Here is a 27,149-nt window from a genome sequence, read left to right on the forward strand (position 1 = left end):
AATACTTGTTTGGGAATTTAGCATGAAATTTTTGGGAATTTGATAAAGATGGAGGTTCTGAGTAAACAGTGAGCACGCGTTATCCCCCTGCCTGCCTCCACCAGTAACATAGCTCCTAAGATTTGAGACTGAGGAACTGAGCTCCAGTGAATTGACTTAAAGGTAGTGTTGACATCCCTGGGGAATTTCCCAGAAACTCTATGCCCAGGTATGGTTGGGGTGGAGGAGCTGAGGATGTCTGGATGGATTGGAAGTAAGGTTAACCAAGGATTAATTTGTGCCAGAAACTCTAAATCCTTCCTTCTCAGAGTGTGACCAAAGGACCAGCAGCACGGGCATCACCTGGAAGCTTTTGAAAAAGGCAAAATCTTAGGCTCTATCCCACACCTGCTGGATAAACATCCACATTTTTAACAAGACCTCCAGGGGATTTAGGTACATAGTAAAGCTGAGAAACACAGCTTTAAATACTCTGAAGAAATATGTCTCTTCTACGAAGCCATAAAAGACCAATCTTATTTCTTTAAATGTAACCAAGTTGTGAGAAAACGTCCAGAGGAGGAAATTCCCAGCAGCCCACAAATCTAGTGGACCAAGCATCATATATCTGGACATCTTCAGAAGTGAAAATTGCTTTCTGAAGCAAAAAAGACACTTTCCACTGCCCAGATTTTGCCTTCAGGCCTAGTAAGAGGCACTGTCCTGGGGAACCTCAGAGACACAATCAGAAGAGAAGAAGGAGTCAAGAGCTAGGTGCCAGGGACTACAGTGACAAGAACCTTTTTTTTGCTTGTGGAGAAATGGCATTTAAAATGAAATAGGAAAAAAAATGAAATAGAAAGAGGTCCATGTGTGGGCTTGTATGGAGGAGACAAAAAAACAAGACATTGGGAAGACTGCATCTTATTCCATGGAGTCTGGCCTTTCCAATGGGTAAAGGGCTTTGCATAAAAAGTTTGTGAGAATTTGCCCAGCATGCAAACTTGTTACCCCAAATACTCTTGGAATACCCTTAGCAGAGTAGTTTGTATATTAAATGCATGTTTTCCCATTTTCAACATGGCATTTCTTTGGTTTAGCACCCACTAGAATCCTTCAGGATGCCTAGTCTGAGATGTATTGGCACTAAATGCTATTAAAACAAAAAAGCCCACACTTTTTTTCCTTTCCAGACTACCTCTTATCCCAAGCCCCAGGCCCTTGGAGTTACCATGACCTACTTCCCCGTCACCTTCATATAGGAGCCATGTTCATCATCGAAACTCATTTTGTTGAACTTCTCAGGAGTCATGTGGAGCTTCTCTGCTTCAAGCCCCAGGAACCACAGCTCTGTGTAGCCCAGGACTTCACTTTGCTCATACGAAGATAGCTGGTTCTTAAAACACTTTAAGGCCTCTGTATGAAAGACACTATAGTTGTAGTTGAGGCAACATGGGGATTTGCCCAGGGTCCTAATGATGGCACCCTTTCTTGCTCATAAGCCAGTCACTCCTTTCCTCAACTAGGTGACTTACTAAGGATCACATATCTTAAAACTCACAGGGTAGAAATGTAAAGGATAAATGTTAAGATGTCGTACTGACTTCAACAAATCAGGAGGGAAACATAAAGGGAAAGGGAGAATCTAGCTCCCAAAAGCTATGGTTGCAGCAGTATGGGTAAAAATTCCAGGAGGAAAGCTAGTGTCAACAACAGTACGTAGTTACGGCAGCAGTTTCTGAGTTAATATGGTTTGGAGCTACACAAATAGTTTATCCCAAGAAGGTTACCCCTTAAAGGGCCAAGCAGGTTAACTTCAATGCAACTTTAAAAGCCCAGGAGGTATTCCCACTCAAGTCTGCAGCTCAGACTGCAAGGAATGAATAAGTGTTTGTTCTTCTCTACCCTTCTCTGTCCAGACCCCGTCAGGTATTTGATGTTTGGTCTGGCAGCAAGTGGGGTGGGATTCAAACTTTAAGTAGATAAACTGGAGAGTGCTGAGAGAGTCCTGGGGAATTGCAGGTGGGAGGAGAAGGCACCATGTTATTTGACAAACTGCTAAAGAGTTGAAGAAGGAACTGCCAGAAGGAAAAAAGACATGAGAGACAAGACCTGTGTGAAGGGCAATCATATGAATGCTGAATAAGGCATATTCCTAGCCCAGAAGACAGAACCAAGACCTAAGAAAACAAGGAGGCAGATTATAAGCTCTGTAAAGGCAAAACTAGCTCAAAACTGAACTGATCTTTTTGTGGGTGGTTCCCAAGATTGTTTAAGAAGTGGAAGGACAATAATTTCAAAGCTGTGGGTAAAGAGCTCCAAGCATCAGAGGGTGTTGGCATAGTGAGTGTTAGTTCTCTTCCTTTGAATTCTAATAGGAAATGAATCTCTGAACCTTGTACGGATGGAGTTGGGCTCCTGGCCAAAAACATATGTGTGATCTTTCAGGCCCAACCATAGGTAATTAAAAGGCTTCCTGGCAGGGTTCATGAGGAAGCTTCCCTCCCCATGCCAGCATTGGTGCAGAGCCAGTGCATGAAGTATCTGAAAAGTTGCAGTCAAGGGCTCAGGTTCCCCTGGGTGGCCATGCACTTAGACACATCTGCATTCCTAACCAAGATGCCCCCATTCCTTGAGTATTTCTGCCAAGACCTCCTTATCAAGAGGAGAAAGTGAGGCCTCAAGATACTTGTCCCTACTCTGACTCAGTACTTAGTACATTTCTACTATTAGCTCTTCCCCTCTACCTCCTCCCCAACCCCTCCATAAAATGACTGAAGGCCTATTCAGCTCTCTAGGCAGTGAGACAGTTCCCTCTGACTGAGCTGATGCATCTGACCTGGTGTGGTGCCAGTCCATGGGGGAAAATGGAATACTGAGGAGTTGGTGTTTTCCCCTTTTTTAAAAATATTTTTTATTGGAGTTCAATTTGCCAACATATGGTATAACATCCAATTCCCCTATTTAATCTCTTGCTTATTCTATCACAGTAAGTAATGAGAAGCTTACTGTTACTCTCATTTTGGCTTTTTTCCTTAGTTGACTTCTCCAACATCTGGTTCAGCTCAGCTCATGACGCCTTGACCATCTAGAATCAGCGCCCCCTACACCCTGTTATTGCCCAAAAGGCATACCTGCTGCAGTGAGAGGCACCTTGTGCTTTCTTGGTGGTTTCTCCTCTGGCTTGGGATCTTTGGTTTTAATGCTTGAATGGAAAGGCAATTCAGAAGCCTTGAGTTCAGAGGCTGGCAACTGATTATGACTTTGATTATCCTGTCCAGACAAAGAGACTTGAAATAAAGGACTGCTTAGACTTCTCTTGGGTGTCACAAACTATTTATCAGACCAAGAAAACCCACATCCAGCCAGACTCTTCTACCTTTCCAGGGAGAAAATGATAATTATCAGACACTAGGTTTTCTCAATCTTCCTGTCAAAGGAAGTATCTGTCTGACTCACATTATTCTCTATAAGGCTCATGCACAGTACCTATGCAGTTGATAACCCCAGTGATGTCTTACTCCAGGAAGAAATGGGAACAGTTTTTTTGTTTGTTTGTTTGTTTACTACTGCTCTTAAGAAGGTCAGTTCCTAACTAAATAAAGTGATTTGCCCAAGGGCACAAACACTTGAAGTTATAATAACTCTTTAACTTGGCACTTTCTCACATTATCTTATTTGGTCCTTATACAAAAAAAAAAAAAAAAAAGTAAGGGACATTGGAGGAAAACACTCATTTTGTATGCTTCTACCATTTATATACCAGACACTTCATTCTTCCTTTCCTCGATGAATCTTCATGACAACCCTATGAAAAGCCCATTTTGTAGATAAAAGAAAGTCAGTGATTTATTTGTTAAGGTTTATATTCTTTATAAAGATACAGGACTAGAACTCAATTCTTCAGGTGACATTGTGCTATTCCCAGCCTTTCTAAACTTGGTTCTGGACAGCAGTTAGGTCTTTGACATGCCTGCTCAGGGCCATGTCCACTGCCCTGTACTCACCTGATACAGCAGGGGTGGCTTTAGCAAGATTTTGTTGCCGATGCATGGAAAGTTAACCATGTTTTTCTTCCCCTTGGTATCCACAAAAGGGAGTGAAGTAATGCTGGTGTTTGGATTCTATATAAGGAGAAAGTGGATAAGGTGCAGAGCCTCAGGAAAGAAATCTTTGTCTTCACGGAGTCATTTCTACCAGCTCTCCTACCACAGCAAGAATGAACCTGAACCAAATCCAGGCCTAAATGTATTTTCAAAGCTCTTGTACAGCAAAGCAGAGTGGTCAAGCAGATGAGCTCTGGGTTTGAATCCCTGCTCCACTGCTTACAGCTGCAGATCTTGAATAGGTCACACAACTCTCTCTTTAAGCTTCAGTTATCTCATCACTACCATGGGGACAAAAATGGGATCTACCTCATAAGGCTTTTGTGAGGTAAACAAGGCAACTCATGTAGAGTATTCCATAAGTGTTGGCCATTATTACCATCATTCTAATATCTTACCACCCTAATATGGGGAAGCTCTTCCTGCTAAATAACATACATCTTCCATGGTGCAACATAAGCTCCCATTTCCTCTACATTATTGATTTGACCTTCCTTGGATCCCTGCCCTCATGCATTGATTGACTGATTGATTACAAAAGAGGTAGTCTGTCAGTGAATAGCCACATTTAAAATTGTGTGGAGATGCGGCATGGTGATGTGGATAAAGCATATGCATCATATTATGCTGAGTTGACCAAAATGCCACTGAAAAGCTACCCTGGCCACCCACATACCTTCATCCTTTCCTAGAGAAAAGACACTAAACATCACTGCCCACCTTATGTAAGAATCGAGTCATTCTGAGGTTCTTAATCTTGGAAGGTGGCTTCTGGGCTTGAGCCAAAGGCTTACTCTCAACCTAGATCAAGTAGAACAGTATTGAAATAGTGTTTAGCATGCTATCATCTCAAGCTGTTGAGACATATGTTTTGCTCCATTACAACAATCAAGATATGGTTGAAGCCAGCTCTCTTGACCTCAAAGCTAGGAAGAGCTAAGAGAAGCCCAGAGAAGTGCTGAATGAATGTATGAATGACTGCATATCAAAACAAGTGGTCTTTCTGGCAGTTCTTATCCTGGATTGACTTTTCCTATGGTTTTCACACTTTAAAAAATCTATAGAGCCTTTTCTTCAGATATAATTTTAACTAGGCACCTTGGACAGGGGAAGAAATAAAAGCTGAGCTGCTCCTTCTAAAGAGACAAAAATGTCCACAGTCTTGCTCTGGGACTCTTTCGACCCAGGGGCCCTAGTAGAACCCACTAGAATATGGGACCCCAGCCTGAACACCAGGGACTGATCAGAAGAGACTTCACTCTAGAAAGGGATGGCAAGCACACCATGAAAGTATATGACATAATTGTGTATGATATAAGATGGCAGTTATCTAACGGTTATACATTTATTTTAATATCCACTTGAAAACTATAGCACATTAAACCTATAATTTTACTATGAAAAATGAGACCAAAATTTAAGTTTAAAAAAGTGTGAGCATTACATAGATATGACAAAAACCATGAAGGTGGCACTGAAACTACTAAAGTTTAGCAAAAACAGGCTATGGTTTAAATCTAGGTTTTTCTCTTTGTTTTTTTTATAATAAATTTATTTTTTATTGGTGTTCAATCTACCAACATACAGAATAACACCCAGTGCTCATCCCGTCAAGTGCCCCCCTCAGTGCCCCCCGTCACCCATTCACCCCACCCCCCACCCTCCTCCCCTTCCACCACCCCTAGTTCATTTCCCAGAGTTAGGAGTCTTTATGTTAGGTTCTTCTCTTTGAAGCAGAACTCATGTGTTCTCCTCCATCCAGCCTCCTCTTTGGGCACTGAATGAGACTTATCTGAGACACAGCTGGTGCCAGACCCACCCTTGCTTACCCACCTTTGTAAAACTTGGTATACTGGCCACAATGATATTCAAACTGGAGACAGTAGTTCAACTTAATATCACCCAGCACAGCTAAGCCTCTACAGAGCTATAATGATGGGGATCATGAAGAATAGACCATCTTGACCTCCTAAAATAAGGACATGACCTGAAGGAGAAGGGGCTGCATAGAGCATGGCTCATGGCCTTAAACCAAACTAATTTAATTGGCTAACTATACTAATGCAGGATTTGATTGTCTATTGAATGGAAAATGATTATATCTGAGCAAATACTATAATCATAAATCTCACAGAGTCCCAACTTCTCACCAAATAAGTCTATGGGGATGAAAACTTACAACAGTCACAACAATGACAACTTGAGAACAAGTTGGGAGACTGAACAGACCAATGAAAAGTATATTAACAGAACACAACTAAATACCAAACAAAGGGCAGGAACAATGAATGTTAACAAAGAAAGAAGAGATCACTGTAAATGCAGTTTGCCCAGGAGAATGTGAGGGGGTTTTGTGGAAAGGGTGTGGCTTGTTCTCGGCTTTAACTGGGAGGAAGGGTAGAGAGTGTGCTCATTAGGTAAAACAGTATCTGGGAATGCTCTAAGGGTCCTCACTGCTCATTCTGACTAAGCTGGTGCAGAAGGTACACTGGATTGTGGAAGGCACTGAATGCTAACCTAAGATATTGGGTCTTTATCTAATGGGCAATAGTGTACCACTATTTGTTACATATGCAGAACAGTATTTCAGAAAGACCCTTCTAGCAGCAATGCGGCATAAAATAATGATCACAGATAATGAACTCTGATATCAGACCTTAGTTTTGAATCCCAGCTCCACTACTCATTAGTTGTTTGACCTTGGGCAAGTTTTTAACCTTTTCTCACGTAACATAGTAATATAACAGTACCAACCTCATAGGGTTGTCATAAGGGTTAAGGGAGTTCATGCGTATAAAGCACTTAAACCAGTGCCTTCTATATGCCAAGGGTGTTTGCTAGAAGTCATTCTCCTCTTTTATAAATTGGAGAATAATTTTTGGTTATTTCTCATGAGAAAGGAAAACCATGGACTCAGAACTGATGGAGAATGAAAAAGATGGTGTCCAACCTAAAATGGCTAAAGGCAAAAAAATAAAAATTAAAATAAAAAAATAAAATGGTTAAAGGCATTGAGGCTGTTTAATACAAGAGAAGATAAAACAAGATGTGTGAGAAGTTAACAATTCTGATACTGCCATACATTTATACTGGAATCAAATGACTAAATAAAAGGATTGTAGATGACAGGAACCAGGTTTCCCATGCTGGGCTGGAGATTTATAGATAGTCAAGGTCATCATCAACATTACCACCATGTGATAATCAATTAGAGTTGGAGACATCAGTTCGACCTCATGTTTAACCCAATGTAGATACAAATGGTTACATATAGAAATACTTATAGATATGTTTATATGCAGGGGTATAATGCATGTGCTTGTGTGCACACACAACACACACACACACACACACACACACACACACACTGCTTTGTTAGCTTGAGAGGTTCCTAAAAGAACTAACACCTCCATAGAAACAAGTACACCTAATACTCACAACTTGGCTTCTAATGCCATTCTCCAGTAAGAGGAAGCAAAGCTTTTTGGAGAAATGATTGATTCTAGACTGGGTCAGGAAATACACAAGATTGGCCTGGAGCATCTTCTATGACATAAATAGGGAAGGGCTCAAAAAAATAATCCCACATTTTTTTAAAAAGATTTTATTTATTTATTCTTGACAGAGAGAGAAGCAGAGACACAGGCAGAGGGAGGAGCAGGCTCCATGTAGGGAGCGCAACATGGGACTTGATCCCAGGACTCCAGGATCACGCCCTGGGCCAAAGGCAGGTGTTAAACCGCTGAGCCACCCAGGCTGCCCAAAATAATCCCACATTGATGAGAGTGAGTCAAAAGGGCACAGGAACCGACTGACAGAGTTCCCAATGGCCAAAGCTGGAACAATTTTAGCAACAAAATATAGTAGTGTTGGATTATAACTCAAGGTTTAAAATAAATATCCACAAATCCATACTGATGTAAATGAATAATTTAATAAAGAAATAAACAGGGAGAAGAAACAAATCTCCCATGCAGAAGAGTTCCTAATATATTATACAAACACTCCACCCTAGAGGAGAGCACAACTTGCCACTCCTTAAGCTGTGCATAGTTACTGGTTTCCAAAAAGTATAACATGGAAAGGAGAGAACAAAAGCAACTGTAGAGGAGAAACCAGGCCAAAACTACTTCACCCAGGTAATCTAGTCAACATCAGCAACCATAAACTATGTGGACAGTATGTGCCATTGGCATGATTTGATGAAAATGGCACTTAACCTCAGTGGTCTTCCTCCCAAAGCCTACAACCCTAAATGCATCATGAGAAAAACAGACAAATTCTAATAGAAAGGCATCCTATGATATATGTGACCAGTATTCCTCAAAACTGTCAAGGTCATCAAAAACAACAAAAGTCTGAGGAACTGTCACAGTCAACAGGAGCTTAAGGGGACATGATAACAAAATGTAATGTGACATCCTAGATAGGAACCTGGAGCGGACAAAGGACAATAGGTAACAATTAAGGAAATCTGGCTAAAGTGTGGAGTTTAGTTAAACATGTATCACTATCGGGGATCCCTGGGTGACTCAGTGGTTTGACGCCTGCCTTTGGCCCAGGGCGTGATCCTGGAGTCCCGGGATCAAGTCCCACGTCGGGCTCCCTGCATGGAGCCTGCTTCTCCCTCTGCCTGTGTCTCTGCCTCTCTCTGTCTCTCATGAATAAATAAATATTTTTTAAAAATGTATCACTATCTAAATTTTTTAAAATCTAAAAAAATAATAATAATGGGGTGCTTGGGTGACTTAGTCGGTTAAGCATCTGCCTTGTGATCTTGGCTCAGATCACGATCTCAGGGTTGTGAGAGGGAGGCTCTGCGGTCAGCAGGGAGTCTGCTTAAGATTCTCTCCCTCCCCCCAGTCATATGCACATGCTTTCTCTCTCTCTCTCTCAAATAATAAATTTTAAAAACCTAAAAAAAAAAAAACCACATCACTATCAATGCATTATTGCAACTAAAGTACCACACAAATATAAGGTTTTTATAATAGGGGAGACTGGGTGTGGGGTGTGGGGTGTGGGGTGTGAGGTGGTATATAGGAACTCTGTACTATCTGTTCAATTTTTCTGCAAGTCTAAAACTGTTTTAAAGAAATACATTAATAAGACAAACAAAACTCCTGAGGGGAGGGGTAACACCAGAAAGGTCATTCCTATGACTCAGTATAAACTTGTTCTATGTGACCTGAAGGACAGAATGAGGTCAAAGTGTGGAATTTATAGAGAGGTAGTTTCTAGTTCAATAAAAGAAAGATTTTCTAGAACCTAGAGCTGTCCAAGAATGGAATGGAAGTCCTTATGAGCTAATGAGCTCTCCGTCTCTGGAAGAGCCAAGTCACCCTAATAAGTATCTGTAAGAAATGTGCATGAACTCAGGCAATGAGCAATATGAAACCTCCAAAGTCCCATTTGTCCATAAGACTCATTCAAGTGACTCCTGTGAGTGTGTCCTGAGTTCATCTTTTATCCTCTCATGGAACTAACACTGAGAGCCATTGCAGAAAACAATGCTTCGCAAACTTTGTCACTTCATACCATGCATGAAAAACTATATTTGTGTGACAACCTGGGGTAAAAAGAGGAGGCAGCTCACAGACAGATGCTATGAGCACAAGGTTGCAAGAGGCTGCTGGCCTCTATATCCATGCACACCTCTACCAGTGTGTCACACAAGTTTACAAACTTGCTGCTTGTTTATTTCCAGCAGCTTCCTCAAGAGGGACATAATCCCCGATAACATTTCATTCTATCACAGCATCCCTAGGAGGCAGGAAGAAGAGGGTGTGATCTCCCACATTCATGGTGGCAAAAAAGACTAGGAGCTTCAAAGGCAAAAATGAACTACTGGGACTTCATCAAGATAAAAAGCTTTTGCACAGCAAAGGAAACAGTGGACAAAACCAAAAGATGACCTTCAAAATGAGAGAAGATATTTGCAAATGTCTTATTAAATAAACGGCTACTATCCAAAATCTATAAGAAACTTAACCAAACTCAACGCCCAAAGAACAAATAATCCAATCAAGAAATGGGCAGAAGACATGAACAGACATTTCTCCAAAGGAGACATACAAGAGAGACTCCTAACTCTGGGAAATGAACAAGGGGTAGTGGAAGGGGAGGTGGGCAGGGGGATGGGGTGACTAGGTGATGGGCACTGAGGGGGGCACTTGATGGGATGAGCACTGGGTGTTATACTGTATGTTGGCAAATCGAACTCCAATAAAAAAAATATACAAAAAAAGAAGACATACAAATGCCAACCGACACATGAGAAAAATGTTCAACATCACTCGGCATAAGGGAAATACAAATCAAAACCACAAGATACCACCTCATACCCATCAGAATAGCTATAATTAACAAGTCAGAAAATGACAGATGTTGGTGAGGATGCAGAGAAAGGGGAGCCTTCTTGGACTGTTGGTGGGAATGGCAGCCACTCTGGAAAACAGTACGGAGATGCCTCAAAAAGTTAAAAACAGACCTACCGTATGACCCAGCAATTGCACTACTAGGTATTTAGCTCAAAGATACAAATGTAGTGATCCTAAGAGGCACCTGATCCCAGTGTTTATAGCAGCAATGGAAATTGTCACAGGGAGGTGCCTGTGTTATAAATCTAGATTATTCAACACAAGCTGGCTACAGTAAGCACAAACTCCCACTTGCAGGACCGAATAAGAATGTTTTCACAAACATGCAAATTGTCATTTATGATTTCCTACCATGGGTAGCATAATTATGTGAGAATGAATATATCCCTCCAAGACTCTGCCCACCATATCCCTAGCTTAGGCACCTGTTGCAGTGGTCTCCTAAGCAGTACCCTGCCCCTCACTCAATCCATCCTCTACTGCCTAAGACCTCAGAAATTAAACATGAACATCTGATCTCATTGCTGTACTACTTAAATCTCCCCAGTGACTTTTCAGGGTATGGATGTCCTGGCATACAAAGCCTCCCAGTCTCATCTCTTGTCATGGCCCTGGCCCTCCCCTTTTGGCTCCAGAATTATGAATGCCTTGCAGTTCTCAAACACCAAGCTGGTTCACATCTCAGCATGTCCACTCCTACTGTTTCTCCTTGGGATGTTCTCTCATCACCGATTTACCATCTTCTTCCATTCCAAGTCCCTGTCATTCACCTGGTGAATTTTACCCAAGTTCAAGTCCCAGCCAAGGTGCCACATTTTCCATGAAGCCTCTGTAACCACTGCATGTGTAATTCTTTCACTACTCCAATACATACTTGCGGCAATCACAGTACCTGCAAAGGTTTGTTGCATGAGGTTGTCTTACACCTGCCTTCTTTTGCCAGACTCTAAGACTCTTTAATAAAAGATCTGAGTCTTATCTCAGAATTCTGAGCCTAAGGTGGTATCTCACACCTAGTAGTCACTCAAATATTTGATAAAGGAAGGAAGGGAAGAATAAAGGAGATACTGAGGGAGCAGGAAGCCCTAGTACTTGTCCTCAAACTCTTAAGCTGATTCTAAGCGACCCGAAAAACAGTTGAGCTTGGATTTCAGCTTCTCTTCCTGGTTGGTAGTCTATCCTCTCCACTGTGTCTCCATAGTCCCTCTCCTAGTGGCTTCAATTCCCACCAGGGGACCAGTGCTGTCTTGTTCCCCAGCACTTCCTTTTTGGAAGGAATGCCTCCTACTTAGTAAATGCACACAAGTGAATTCCCTGGCCAATACCCTCTTCTCAAAGGTAACTGCATTTTCAAAGAGAAAGCCTAGAAAAGAAAGCGTTTTGGTGCAAATAAATGAATCTCTACTCACAGAAGGCTTCTTGGCACTGGGAAAATAGATGAAAGAGATAGTTCATCTTAGGAAAAAAGGTCTTCACAAACCCTATCAGACAGGAGTCCATTCTCATCATCAATTACTGAGACATGTAACCATTATGTCAGAATGGAGGACAAAATTGCACACAAGGGTGAAATCTCCAATCCTTTGTGTTGCATCAGTGCCCTCTCACTGGTGGCACCGTGCCTTCCCCTCTTTACTTTGCATCAAGCCCCCACCCCAAACATGCAAAGTTTACCCATGAATCACAGGGGAGTATATTTCATACCTCCAGCTAAGGGCTAAAGGATAATAAGGTCGCTTTGTAGGGCCAGTCAGAACAGAACTTCAAGATGCACTCTCTCATTACCTTGGACAGAGCCCTGGATGTCCTCATCTGCAACGTTCAGGGGAGAAAGCAACTGGGATTTCAGCAGGCATCAAAGCCACCCTGGTCTTCTGTCCCTGGGCCACCCAGATGTTTCAGAAAGGCATACCTCCATCAAACCACCTGCCTTGATCGTACCTCACAGGCTATTTTTTCTATTTTCTTAGCTGACTCCTCCTTGCTCTTCCTCCTCCCTGTTAATTAAAAAAAATAAAAAATCTCCAAGTGCATGATCAAGGTTGGGTGGGCAGACAAAGCTCAAGTTCTGTGATATCAAATCACAGCTTCTTCCTTCTAGGCTCCATAATCCCTTCCCAGAAGCCAGAACAACCGAGAGTTCAAAACAAATGCATTAATGCAGAGAGAGGGTGTGAGGAGAAGAGAGAAAATAAATCCTTGGGGACTCTGTACAGAACACAACAAGTTTGACAATTAGGCCCATCAGAGCACTGCAGAGAGCTGGGAGAAAGGGGCAGTTGCTAGGCTCCTCATATCCTCAACTAAGGCACTAAGCTACTATCGCTATCCAGAGTTTAGGCAAATTGCAGCGTCTCTCCACGGCCACTTCTAGCTAAGACTCTGCCATGAAACCACCTTTGCTGTGTGTGAGGAAGCCCAGGATGCCTGGACAGAAAAGAGTAGATTCCTGCTTAAACCCACAGCCAAGCCTGGCCTCAGGAGACCCATTAGCAGAGTGAATATGTCCAGCCCTCGGGAGGACTGAGGCTTCTATCTCACTGACGTAGTGTCCTCTCCGGAGTTCTGCCCACCAGCCTATGTCCCTGATGAAGGTGGAGGAAGGAGAGCCTGGCTGCCCTGGGGGTTTGAAGGACAGGCAAGAGCATACGCCTGAAAGCCCAGATGCTTGGAGACATTTTCTAATGTACTTAGTGCGTGGCCTTGGGGGAGACATTTCCCCTTCTGGACTTCTGTTAAGTGGAGCTTGGACAATTATGGTGCTAGAAGCCACCTTAAGGAATCTGTAATCAAATGCCCTCATTGTACGATGGAGAAAGGGAAGTTAAGAAGGTTATCCATGTGACTTGTCCAAAATAACATAGCAGTAGCAAACATGAGTCTAGAATCCATGCCTCTAAGTGCCTTTTTATTTTTATTTTTTAAGTGTCTTTTTATTATAACATGCTGCCATCAGATGATGTCTGACCTCCTTTGTATTCTCTTGTGAAACTAGATGGGAAGAGATTATAAAGCATTTCCCCTCCAAAGGTCTCTAAGTAAAAAATGAGATCATGCTTTTATTTTGATGGTTCCTGGATGGAAACATTTAGAAAGCAAGAATTTATTCTATAAATTAGACACTAAATTCTTTATAATAGAAAGTAGATGTATGCATGACGTAAGAGGGTTAGAGCAGCTCTTTCCTAAGGTTTTATTCCAATTTGTTTATCAGATTCATCCTATGCTTTTGCATAAGTTATTCCTTCCGCTTGAAATGCCTTCCTACCAGCCCACCAACCTCCTTGCATAACCCCAGGGGGCATCATTCACTTTGAAAAAAATGTGAATACTGAGCCCTATAATTCATGCCATTTGATGGGACTGTAGCTGACTGGAACACTAGTAAAGCATGATACACTTGGGCAATAGCAACAGCTTAAGAAAACTTTCTCTAAGCTCCCACAGAACTCTGTTTTTACCTTAGTGAGTACACTTACCATGCTTATTGTCACTTGTCTCTACATACTTATGTCCCCCACTAGACTGCATGCTAGACAAGGAGATACATATTATTTATTTTTGTGTCCTAGCACTGAGGACAATGCTTGGTCCAAAGTTAGCTCTCAATAAACACTTGGGAGTGATTTATGAAAGAGTTCACCCATCAAGGGTCTTTAAAGCTTCACAGAGTACAAAAAAGTAAACGACTCTAAAGTCAAATTTTGACTAGAATTCTTACTCTGCTATTTGCTAGTAGTATGACCCTGGTAAGCCATTTATCCTCTCTCAGGCTCAGTTTCCTTTTCTATAAAATAAGACTAGCAACCTTATAGTAAAAACAAAAACACAAAGCACACATGAGCACATACACATACACACATACAGATAAGATACTATGAGTAAAAAAAAAAAAAAAAAAAAAAAAGATACTATGAGTAAGAACTAACAGAAACTATAGTCACCAGAATTAGATACCTCCTCCCTCAAAAAATCCAAAAACTGGAATTATCAGGCAAAAACTGAAAAATAATCAGGTGTGATATGCTTAAAGAAATAAAAAAGACTAAAAATATAAATAAAGTATACGACACCATACAAATAACCACATTTCAAAATAAACAAATTGGAACTTGGAAAAATAAATCAATGAACCAGAAGAGACAAGTTTGAGAAAAAATCTAGCAACCAGCACAAGGAGACAGAGATGAAAAATATGTTCAAAGATTATGAACATGGAGGAAAAGGTGAGGTCTACCACATGTCCAATTAGAGTCAGAACAAGGCAATGAATGTGGCAGACATAAAGACAGAATGGCTCAGGGAATTTTTCAGAACCAATAAAAGACAAAATCATACAACTTTTCCTTTTTTTAGGTTTTATTTATTTATTTGAGAGAGATTGATGGAGCGAGAGAGAGAGAGAGCACAAGTGGGAGAAGGAGCAGAGGGAGAGGGAAAAGCAGACTTCATGTTGAGCAGGCAGCCCAATGTGGGTCTCAATCCCAGGACTCTGGAATTATCTGAGCTAAAGGTAGATGTTTAACCAACTGTGCCACCCAGGCGCCCGTCATACAACTTTTAGAAGACAAATCTGTCTTTTATGATTTCAGAGTAGGAAATTTCTTAAGCAAGATAAAAAGTTCATGCTATGAATTTACTTCCTTCTAATTAAGTTCTCCTTCTCCTCTAAAGACAATATAGAGTGTAGACAAGCCAAGATTTAGAGCAAGGTTGCAAGGTATAAGATTAGTAAACAACAGCAGCCCTGGTGGCCCAGTGGTTTAGCATCACCTTCAGCCCAGGGTGTGATCCTGGAGACCCGGGATCAAGTTCCACATCAGGCTCCCTGCATGGAGCCTGCTTCTCCTTCTGCCTATCTCTCTGCCTCTCTCTCTATCTCTCTGTGTCTCTCATGAATAAATAAATAAAACATTTTTTTTAAAAAAAAGATTAGTAAACAAGGTCAGTTGATTTTTTATATACTAGCAATGAACAATTGAAATTTGAGGCACTTGATGGGATGAGCACTGGGTGTTATTCTAGACTATTTTTTTAAATTTTATTTATGATAGTCACACAGAGAGAGAGAGAGAGAGAGGCAGAGACACAGGCAGAGGGAGAAGCAGGCTCCATGCAGAGAGCCCGACGTGGGATTCAAACCCGGGTCTCCAGGATCACGCTCTGGGCCAAAGGCAGGCACTAAACCGCTGCACCACCCAGGGATCCCTGGGTGTTATTCTATATGTTGGCAAATTGAACACCAATAAAAAATAAATTTATAAAAAAGCAATTTGAAATTTGAAATTAAAAAGACCATTTACATTTGCAACCTCAAGAAATTGGAATACTTTTGTATAAGGCAAACAGAATATGTACAGGATCCATATGAAGAAAACTATGAAATGCTGATGAAAAAAGTCAAAGATCTAAAAAAAAATGGAGAGATTTTCCATGTTCATGGACAGGAAGACTCAATATCATTAAAATGTTAGGTCTCACTAAAAGCTATAAGCATTGATGAAAGAAACTGAAGAGAACACAAATAAATAGATATTCTGTGCTCATGGAGTGGGAGAACTGATACTGTTCTGTAAACTGTAAAATGTCCATACCTAAAGCAATCTATAGATTCAATGTAAATCCAATCAAAATTCCAATGGCACTTTTCACAGAAATAGAACAATCCTCACATTTGTATGGAACCACAACAGGAACGAAGCTGGCGGCATCACACTTCCTGATTTCAAACTACATTTCAAAGCCACAGCAATCAAAACAGTATGGTATTTGCATAAAAACAGACACACTAATCAATAAAACAGAATAGAGCACCTAGAAATAAACCCATTAAACATGGTCAGTTAACTTATGACAAAGGAGCCAAGAATATACAATGGATAAAGGACAGTCTCTTCAATAAATGGTTTTGGGAAAACTGGAAAGCCACTTGCAAAAGAATGAGTTTGAGCCTCTATCTTATACCATACACAAAAATCAGCTCCACATGGGTTAAAGATTTGAATATAACCAAAATCTAAAAACTTAGAACTATGAAATTCCTAGAAGAAAACTTAGGAATTAAGCTGCTTGACACTGGTCTTGGCAATGACTTTTTTGATTTAATACCAAAACAAAAACCAAAAGCATTATAGCAATAATAAATAATAATAGGATTATATCAAACTGAAAATCTTCTGCAATGCAAGGGACACCATCAACAAAATGAAAAGGGGATCCCTGGGTGGCGCAGCGGTTTAGCGCCTGCCTTTGGCCCAGGGCGTGATCCTGGAGACCCGGGATCGAATCCCACGTCGGGCTCCCGGTGCATGGAGCCTGCTTCTCCCTCTGCCTATGTCTCTGCCTCTCTCTCTATCTCTGTGTGACTATCATAAATAAATAAAAAAAAATTAAAAAAAAAACAAAATGAAAAGGCAATCTATTGAACAGGACAATATATTTTAATCACATTTCTGATAAAGGGTTATAGCTAAAATATAAAAAGAACTCATAAAAGTCAATAACAAAGAAACAAATACAATTAAATACAATTAAATAATGAGCAAAGGATCTAGAAACCATTTTTCCAAAGCAGATATACAGATGGCCAACAGGCACATGAAAGATACTGAGTAATATTCCATTGTACATATATATGTACGCCACATCTTCTTTATTCACTCATCAATCAATAGAATATTACTCAGTTATAAAAAAAGAATGAAATCTTGCCATTTGCAACAACATGGATGAAGCTAGAGTGTATTATGTTAAGCAAAATAAGTCAGTCAGAGAAAGACAAATACCATATGATTTCAGTCTATGTGGAATTTAGTAAACAAAACAGATGAACATAGGGAAAATTAAAAAGAGGCAAACCAGAAAACAGAGTCTTAACTACAGAGATGATTACCAGAGAGGTAGGCAGAGGAATGGGTTAGAGGGGTGATGGCCATTAAGGAGGTCACTTGGGATGAGCATTGGTATCGTATGTAAGTAATGAATCACTAAATTCTACACTTGAAACTAATATTGCACTGTATGTCAACTAACTAGAATTTAAATAAAAACTTAAAAAAAATAAAAATAAAAACCAAAACAAATTAACAAACCAAACTCATAGATGTAGAGAACAGACTGGTAGCTGCCAGAGAGAAGGGGAGTAGGCAGGCAAAATAGAAGGGGTACAAACTTTTATTCATAAAATAAGTCATAAAAAAATAAAAATAAAAATAAAAAATAAAAATAAAATAAGTCCTATAGAGCATGGTGACTGTAGTCAATAATATTGTATGTTACATATATATGGTGACAGGGAAATAAGACTTATTGTAATAATGATTTTACAGGGTATACAAATGTCAAATCATATTTTACAACTGACATAATGTTATCTTCAATTATACCTCAAAAAATAAGTAACTAAAAATTTTTTAAAGCCAAAACATAGCAGAAAAAAATCTTGCATATGAATATTTATAGCATTACTCATATTTGCCAAAACTTGCAAACAACCAAGATGCCCATTTTTAAAACGATTTTATTTATTTACTTACTTATTTGAGAGAGAGCGTACAAGCTGGGGGAGGGGCAGCGGGAGAGGGAGGAGCAGACTCCCCGATGTAAGGCTCAATCTCAGGACCGTGAGCCCCAGACGCCCTTCCAAGATGCCCTCCTGAAGGTAAATGGATAAATAAACTGTGGTACATCCAGGCGATAGAATATTATACAGCACGGGAAAGCAGTAAGCTGCTTTCTATCAAGCCAGGAAAAGACAAGGAGGAACCTTAAAAGTATATTATTAAGTGAAAGAAGCCAGTGTGAAAAGGCTACATTCTGTAGGATCCCAACGATCATATCCCAGTGATATGAGATCCTGGAAAAGGCAAAATTACAGACAGTAAAAATGGTTGACAGGGGTTTAAGGAGATGGGGAACAGGGATAAATAGATGGAGCACTGGGCACTTTTAGGTCAGCAAAACTATTTTGTATAATACTGTGATGATGGATACATTATGTATTTGTCAAAACCAAACAACTACACAACATAAAGAGTAAACACTAAGATAAACTATGGCTCTTCACTAATAATAATGTACCAATATTGAGTCCACCAGTAGTAATAACTGTACAATAATAATAAATTTAATAATAAATGTTATCCTGGCTTCTGCAAACCACTCCACTGGTATAATAAGGCAAGATGTTAGTAAGAGGATAAACTGTGGAGGGGATCCCTGGGTGGCTCAGCGGTTTAGCGCCTGCCTTTGGCCCAGGGCATGATCCTGGAGTCCCGAGATCGAGTCCCACATCGGGCTCCCTGCATGGAGCCTGCTTCTCCCTCTGCCTGTATCTCTGCCTCTCTCTCCCTCTCTGTGTCTCTCATGAATGAATAAATTAAAAATCTTTAAAAAAAAAAGGGATAAACTGTGGAGAGTGAGGAGGAGTATATGGGAACTCTACTTTCTGTTCAATTTTTCGATAAACCTAAAGCAGCTCTAAAAAATATATAAAAAACAGGCAAGCCAAGAGCAAGGAGATAGTATCTGTAGTACATACATCTGGCAAAGGATTAGTAAGTCCTTTAAATAGTTTGTATATCTATTTATGAATAAATGTATGTACATATTATTTATATTCATACATCATTTATATATTTTTACATATTTTTTGTAGAATTTTATATTATATTTATAGAATATATAAGATATTCTACAATTCAATAAGAAAAAGACAACACAATAAAAATACTTAAGCAAAAAAGGCAGAACCAGGCACTTCACAGAAGAGGAAACACAAATGACCAAAAAGCCCATGAAAAAAGATTCAATCTCATTACTAATCATCAAAACACAAATTAAAATACAATAAGATATTGTTACTCATCTATCAAACTGGCATATAAAAAGCCACACAACATCAAGGGATAAAAAGGATGGAGAACAGCTTGAACTCACACATACTGCTCTGGTGACAAAGTACTTTGATACCAATGTTTTAGAAAACAGTTTGGCATTATCTGGTAACGTTAAGCATTGACATACCCTGATGCCCAGCACTTTCCCTCTGAAGTGTCTACTCTAGAAACTCCCACATCTATGCACCAGCAGATGTGCACAACATTCATGGAAGTACCATTTTTGATAGCAAAACCAAGGAAAAAAACCACATGCCATGACCTGTAAAACTGATAAGAAGTGTGATATGCCCATATAATTGAATGCAGCAGTGAAACTGATTTATAAACGGGTTACTATGAACAAAAGTGATTGACATGCACAGCATCTAAAGGATATAGGCACTAAGCAATTGTCCAAATGGAGGCCTGATCAATCCAAGTGAAAGCGAGATGCTGAACCAGTGCATGCTAGATTGGTAGTGAGCATAAAAGATGCCGGGACACCTGCACCCCGATGTTTCTAGCAGCAATGGCCACAATAGTCAAACTGTGGAAGGAGCCTCGGTGTCCATCGAAAGATGATGGATAAAGGAGATGTGGTCTATGTATACCATGGAATATTACTCAGCCAGTAGAAAGGACAAATACCCACCATTTGCTTCAACGTGGATGGAACTGGAGGGTATTATGCTGAGTGAAGTAAGTCAGTCAGAGAAGGACAAACATTCTATGGTCTCATTCATTTGGGGAATATAAAAAATAGTGAAAGGGAATAAAGGGGAAAGGAGAAAAAATAAGTGGGAAATATCAGAAAGGGAGACAGAACGTGAGAGACTCCTAACTCTGGGAAACGAACAAGGGGTGGTGGAAAGGGAGGTGAGAGAGGGGTGGGGGTGACTGGGTGACGGGCACTGAGGAGGGCACTTGGCGGGATGAGCACTGGGTGTTATGCTATATTTTGGCAAATTGAACTCCAATAAAAAATTTTTAAAAAGATGCTTGCAAAAGATTCCATATATATAAAAACCAAAAATATGCAAAATTAAACAATACATAGTTTAGAAGAGTTAAAAACATGTTAAGAAAGCAATGGAATAACATGTAAAAGTCAAGAGAGTGGTAATCTCAGAGGGGTCGATGAATGGGATGAGATAAGATAGGGAGAGACACACAGGGGACTTCTTTCTTAAACTATGTGTTGCATACACACAAGAGGGTTTGTTGAATTATTATTCTTTTTTTAAAAGATCTTATTTATTTATTTATTTATTTGTTTGTTTGTTTGTTTGTTTATTTATTTGAATCTCAGTTTTCCCATATGTAAAACGAGGGTAATAATTGTACTACCCTCTAAAGTTTATATGAGAGTCATCCAAGCACTCAATAGATATGAGCTCAAGCAGGTAAAAAATATATATATAAGTTGCAAAACACATGATGACTTTTCTAAGTCATCACCAAGACCATCCTGTTTGCATATTTTAAATTTGAACAGAATGTTGTCTTTATTATTCTGTTTTGCTATAGATTTACTCTCTCAAATATTTTATGTTGTTTTGCTTTGTCAAAAGAAATGTCTTAGGGATTAAAAAATTGTTGTGCCTTTGAATCACAAAATAATGGTTTTTGTTGTATATGGTAATGGCAGGGGGAAGGCTGGAGGGCAGTGGACTTTGCTTTAGGATTCATTTTTATTTAGTTATAACTGTGAGGAGGAGAATGCTAAGGTTAAATCAGGAACACTGCTTGGAGGAGTTGATGTAAAAGTCATAATTTTAAGGAGGTGATATGTGATCTACAGGGAAAAGACTTTTTAATCTGGCTTTGGAAAAGCCACTGAACTCTGGCTTTTCCAGTGACACAAGCAGGATTCAAAGTCAAACTTGAATACCCTGGGCTCAAGTTTGCCACAGAATTTTCAGAGCAAAGATCCAAATAATACCATCTTTTGAGTCATGTATGAAATTCAAACTGAGGACATTAGATGAAAATGACTCCTGATTTCGAAGTAATCTTGTAGATGGTGATCACAAAGTCACCACATCACAAAATTACCTTTATACTGTAGTATTTCAATAGTTTTTGAGGCTGGGTAAAAAGAAAGACACTATGTCTGTGCTGGGAAACACACACACACACACACATACACACACACACACACACACACACACACACACACCTTTTCTGGAAATGTTTGGAACCATTCTGGAACACCTCCAGTGTGGTTCCAGAAATACAGAAGCACAGTACAAGATGCTGTAGAAGAGAAACTAGTACAGGGCCTCCTCAAACACAAGCCACCTGTTCAATGAAGGCCTTGTAGTTCTGTAGTTCCGGAACTTCCCCTTATTCTGTCATCAAAGGTGCTTGGAGAACAGTGATTGGCGCTGGGTCCCAGGTCCCCAAGTCTTCATGATGATACCTCTCTACCCCAAATGAAAGTCAAGGATCTTTACCTTTCCAGGGCTGAGATTCTGTTTCTTTTTTGCTTTCAAACTTGGGAAGGATGTCAAACTGCATTTCCTTGGCTTTTTAGAATCCATTTTAGTCCTGGAGGAGGAAGAGTAAAAAGTACATTGGCAGGAGGAGCAAAATATAAGGAATGGTCCCCACACCCAGGCTTGGAAAGAATGTAGGGAAGGCTTGGAGATAAAAAGTGGCAAGCCTAAAAACACTGGCTGAGTGTCTGCTATTCCTTTTTCTCCAACCCCAACCCCCATCAGGTGGCTGATGATGTCAGGAGAGAGGGCCTCTTAGCATCAGTCTCTGGGTACTCAGGACAGAGGGAGACAGCAGCCAAGGAAGATGAGCTAATGAGGTGGCCAGCAGTTTAGGACACCAAGCAAAAAGACTTATTTCCTCTAGCTCCCTGTTAAGTAAACCATTCTCTTACCACAACCACCTTCTACTCTCGGTAGCTTAATGCCTATAGAGGAAAAAAAAAAAAAAAAAAAAAGGCAGGAGGGCATTGTGATGTGATGTGATAAGTACCGGGTGTTATATGCAACCAATGAATTATTGAACACTACATCTGAAGCTAATGATGTACAATATATTGGCTAATTGAATTTAAATGAAAAAAAAAAAAGAAAAAGAGAAAGGGACAATGGGTAGAAATGCTTTGCCTGGATCTCATTTAGCTATTTTTATACCTTCTTTATTCAGAACAGAGCTGTATGAATAATGAACTTGCTGTAAGATGAAAAACTAATTCACATTAAGTTTACGGAATCTAGTTAAAGCAGTGATTTATGTAGGTGGAAGAGTCTTAGGGGCACTCATGCCACTATTATACACCTGTTCCATTAACAGACAGCTGCTGGAACTCTGCTTTGTGTCCCTTGGAAATTCCTTTTCAGCCTCTAACTCTAGCAAGAGCCAAGGGAATCAAGAATATATGAATAAGGACAGAACAGGGATCAGTGCAAATGCTATCCTGGCTTCTGCAAACCACTGCATTGGTAGATTCTTGCAGACACTGTAATAAATGGTGACAGCATCACAATTTTGAAATTATTCAGAGGACTCAAGACCAGTCCCGCCCACTGTTATTGCAGCATAATGTTGAAAAATCAGAAATTACTTGTCTATATATGAGAAGTTAAAAATATGGCACATATGTATTATAGAATATGATGCATCACTTTTAAAAAAAAAGAAGTAAATCTCTATGTATGCCTGTAATGTATTGAATAAAAACAGAACAGTATGCATGATTCTATCTTTATTTAAGAAAAAAACAAGATGTTTGCGTGTCTTAATCAGGTATATTGAAGAATATAGAAAAAGTAAACTAAAAATAATTACCTTTGAGGGGTGGACCTGGGGGAGGTGATAGGAACATGAATTTTAACACGCAATATGAAAAAATCTTACGCAGGAGTAAACAAAAATAGTTGCTTCTCTTCAAATAATCATAAAGTCACTTTTTTACTTCCCTTTCTTCCTTCCTTTCTACAAACATTTGCTGAGATAATGCCGCTGATTAACTAGACATAGCCTCCACCCTCAAGGAGAGTTCATTATCTGAGGGCAGACATGTGGAAATAGGTCATTACAACGCACACGGTAAGGGCAGTAACAGAGGTCCATTAGCGAAGAGCTAATGGAGCGCACTTCAAGGGGTGACTAAACTCTGTTGGAAAAGCTGAGGAAGACTTCACACCTGAGCAGAGTAGCACCGTCCTTGAAGAAGAAACAGGACAGGCATGGAGTCAAGAGCAGATGGATGAGGCTCTGCAATCACAATAGTATGAAAGAGCACTGTCTTCTTCAGAAAGTGTGAGTACCCAGACATTGCCAGTGGCAGAGAGGTGGTTAGACCATAAAGGAAGGGTTGCATGGCCTGTTCAATGCCTGACAAAATCAGATCGGTACATTACGGACATCTCTCTGGCAATACCATACAACAAGGTTTGGAGGAGCTCAAGTAGGAAGCTGTCTTGAGCATCTAGGCATTGATCATGGGGGCCTCAACCAAGGCCATGATGGTGAGGACACGGTGGACGTGGGAACTTGGGAATAATTTGGGATACAGAACCAGTAGAATTTTGGTCATCAATTTGCTGTGGAGGCTGCAAAATCCAAACACAGGGGAAGAATGAGTACAATTGTTCCTGCCAAGGCTCTGTATCAAATGATCCCTCCATCTACACCCCAGGGATGGGGGAGACGATACAAGCCCACATGCATCTTTCCCGGCAAGTGGAGCTCTTTCCTCTATTCGGCTTCCGGTGGTGCTCTGTAGGTGAAGAGGACATAGAGACCTGAAGAATATGCTGAGGCATCTTGGAATCTAGTCTCAGGGCTGCCCCCAGAGAGATCCTGAGCAAGTGATATGTCTTATCCTTATACTCAGTTTCTCCACTTGTAAGATGACAGGACTGGACTAGATGACCATTGATGTCCTTTCCAGTTCTAAGCTCTTTGATTCCAGCTTTATTAAGTACCACAAGATTGTAAAAGTTTTATATCTTGTTTATAACTGTTACATGAAGGATTAAAGATAAGAAACTCATCTCAGAGCTAGAGTGAATACTGCTTTGAGAACTGAAATTAAAATATAAAAGTGCCTCCTATTATTTTACACAAAGGTCAGTTTCCCTACCTCTCCAGCCTATACCCATTTCCTCCCTCCAGATTTCAGTACTTTTGTGGGTGGAGATCATTCTGTCACTAGGTCAACAACCTGAGTGTTAATTATTTTAGGGCCACACATTTCATCTCATCTTGATTGTGAATCTCTTGGAGGCAGGAATGATGAGCTTGGATTTTATGTTATTTTATTTCTTACATTCCTCTTAGGGACAAGGACAATGACTTGTTTACTGAAAGCTCTTATTTCAAATGTGCTAAAGAAAGACAAATCTAAGATAGTTTAGATTAATTCATCAAAAAACTCGAGACCACGATCTCAAGCAACAAATAGTGACAGATAGTGTCCTAAGCATGAGGGACTGGGCGATAAATAGAATAGAATCCTTGCTTTCAAGGAGTTCCAGGTTTGGTGGGCATGACGGACTCATAAACAGTGGTGCCAGCGTCACTACATCCAGAGAATTTTATACATACTGCATTATCTATGTACACCAATCTTCAATGTCCAGAAAGGAATACATATTGTCTGAGATTTACCTGTTATGATTTCAGGATTTCTTTGGCAGTTGTCAATTAGCTTGATCTTTATGCCTTGGAGAGCTACGTTTGGGGCAGAAATTGTGGCAGTATAGGACTTGCAGGGACTCTCTTGGCATTTCTGTGAACAGGACATAATGTACTTAATGTATTTAAGTTACTCTCACTGCTGCAAAGAGAATTCCTCGGCCCCTCTGCAATTATCATTGAAACTCCTCCATGGTCTGTGGACTCTCATAGCTGAAAGAAGTTTTAGGGGTTATTCGTCCATCTTCCCACCCCGGCAGAAATCCTCAGTGTCTGCTTGAATATTTCTGTGACGGAGCTCACTGTTTTTCCAGGCAACCCGTTTCACATCAGGCTGTTTATACATATGGGTGGTGCTCAGCAAATGCTGGTGGGAAGAAGTGACATTGAGCAACACATCCTCCACCAGCACTTGTTATCCTCTGCAGAACAACGAAGAACACATCAATGCTCGCTTCTACTCAAGAGTTCCTGAATATTCAATCCAGTGCCTTTTTGCCTTCCTGGCTTCTACTGATCTCCCGGCATTGTGCAGTTTTATCTCAAGTATGTCTTCATACAATAGAGCATCCAAGCATGACAGAGAGATCCTGTATGGTCATTGTCTCTCTCTACTTTCTAGTTTTTATTACCTTATTTTGAGCTTTTATTACGTTATTTATTACCTTATTTTTATTACCTTATTTTGAGTATTTATTACCCTACACTTTATTCTAGAGTCTAGATTATGTACTAATCAATGCTAAATCAGGCAGCAAGATCTTTACATCACTCACCTGGTCGCTGTATTTCTATTAATGATGCCTAGACCAGTATTTGCCCTTTTTAGCTGTTACAACACACTCACATTGGATTTGGGATCAGCTAAGACCATGGACTCCCAGCACTGGGTCCTCCACAAGTTTGGGAAGGATGTATTCCTAGCCAAGTTCCTGACAACAGTACAGAGCTGGAGAAGACAAAGTCGAGGAGTGGCTAGCACACCACTAGAGACTCTCTTTCAAGGTTATCATTACCTCCTGAAAAGGAGTAAAACAGAGAAGAAAAAAATAACAAATAGAAGTCCCAGAGCCAATCAGGCACAGTCCAGGTTTGGAGAATTCCTTAGAACTCCTAGATTTCAGGATGCCTGGTTGACACAGTGGCTGAGCGGCTGCCTTCAGCTCAGGTCAGTAGCGATCCCGGGGTCCTGGGATCCAGTTCCCCTATAAATGGCCTTGCACGTTTGCCACATCTCCATTTAAGCCTGAACAGTGAAGCTTGAATTAGGATCACCGACTATCAGTCATTTAAAAGAGACCAGAGGGGTCACAGGTTTCTTAAGCCCTGAATTGTCTGATGCATATTTCAAACATAGAAAGTACCACAAATCAACTACAGATTTTTTTTTTTAAATCCAATTTTGCATTGTTCATCCCCTTGCCAATATGAGCATTACCCTAGAGTGACAAGTACCCCCCAGAGGAAAGTGATGCTCTGGGTGGTCCACACAGTTTAAAGCCGTCCTGCGTTGGGCTCCGGTGGAGCGTGGAGGTCGCAGGTCCATGGGCTGGGCCGGGATAGGCCGGTATCAGCCCCATCCTAGGACGTCCACGCGAGGCTCGGGGCTGCGGGCTCACTTTGACCTCCAGGGGGGCCAGCCAGGCCCTGGAGATAAAGGGGAGGAAAGCTTGGTGTCCCGCGTTACCGCGTTATCGGGGCCAAGGCTGGAAGCAGCTTCAGGGGCGGTCTTAGAGTTCCGTAAAATCCGCTCTCCGCCGCGGCACTCAGCCCGGCAGGTACCCGATCCGCCCGGGGTGCACCCCCAGGAGGCCGGGCGCGCACACGCCGCGGCTCAGGGCGCTCTCCCTCCCGCCCGCCCTCGCCCTCCTGCCGCTCGGCCTTCTCTGCACCTCCCCTCGCCACGCTTCTCCCACCTTCTCCCCGCGCGGCCCGGGACGCGTCCGCCCCGCCCGCGCTCGCGCGGCCTCTGGGTTCGGGCGCCGGCGGGCGGAGGAGCTGCACCGGGCGGGCGCACTCTGCCCGGGGGCCGCGGCCGCGCTCGGGGCGCTCCCGGCCCTCGCCCGCCGCCGACCACGCCCCCTCCCGTCGCCATGGAAACTCTGGCCGTCCTTTTTGTGACTCGGACCAGGAAAAGACCCCAA

General features: G+C 41.1%; 2 protein-coding genes across 14 annotated transcripts in view; one reads left to right on the forward strand and one right to left on the reverse strand.

The window, feature by feature from the left end:
* Positions 1-3,296, forward strand: part of AKAP3 (A-kinase anchoring protein 3) — a 62,390-nt gene extending 59,094 nt beyond the window's left edge. The window contains exon 9 of the transcript XR_012017802.1: positions 3,019-3,296. The gene's annotated coding sequence lies outside the window, so the exon portion shown is untranslated. The remainder of the gene's footprint in view (positions 1-3,018) is intronic.
* DYRK4 (dual specificity tyrosine phosphorylation regulated kinase 4) overlaps positions 1-27,044 on the reverse strand; it is a 64,547-nt gene extending 37,503 nt beyond the window's left edge. For 2 of the 13 annotated variants that reach the window (XM_072799290.1, XM_072799292.1), the window contains exons 1-7: positions 26,922-26,938; positions 24,979-25,099; positions 21,801-21,894; positions 4,806-4,886; positions 3,987-4,103; positions 3,114-3,252; positions 1,232-1,395 (exon numbers count right to left, since the gene is read on the reverse strand). In XM_072799290.1, coding sequence (XP_072655391.1) covers positions 1,232-1,395; positions 3,114-3,252; positions 3,987-4,103; positions 4,806-4,886; positions 21,801-21,887 — 588 coding nt within the window. In that variant the 5' untranslated portion in view covers positions 21,888-21,894; positions 24,979-25,099; positions 26,922-26,938. Of the gene's footprint in view, positions 1-1,220; positions 1,396-3,113; positions 3,359-3,986; positions 4,345-4,805; positions 4,887-12,250; positions 12,463-18,000; positions 18,120-21,800; positions 21,895-24,978; positions 25,100-26,921 lie in introns of those variants that run through there. The other 11 variants (XM_072799293.1, XM_072799296.1, XM_072799291.1 and 8 more) reach the window with 11 other exon arrangements.
* Positions 27,045-27,149: the final 105 nt, after the last annotated feature.

This window comes from Canis lupus, chromosome 25, assembly GCF_048164855.1.
Source record: "Canis lupus baileyi chromosome 25, mCanLup2.hap1, whole genome shotgun sequence".
NCBI lineage: Eukaryota > Metazoa > Chordata > Mammalia > Carnivora > Canidae > Canis > Canis lupus.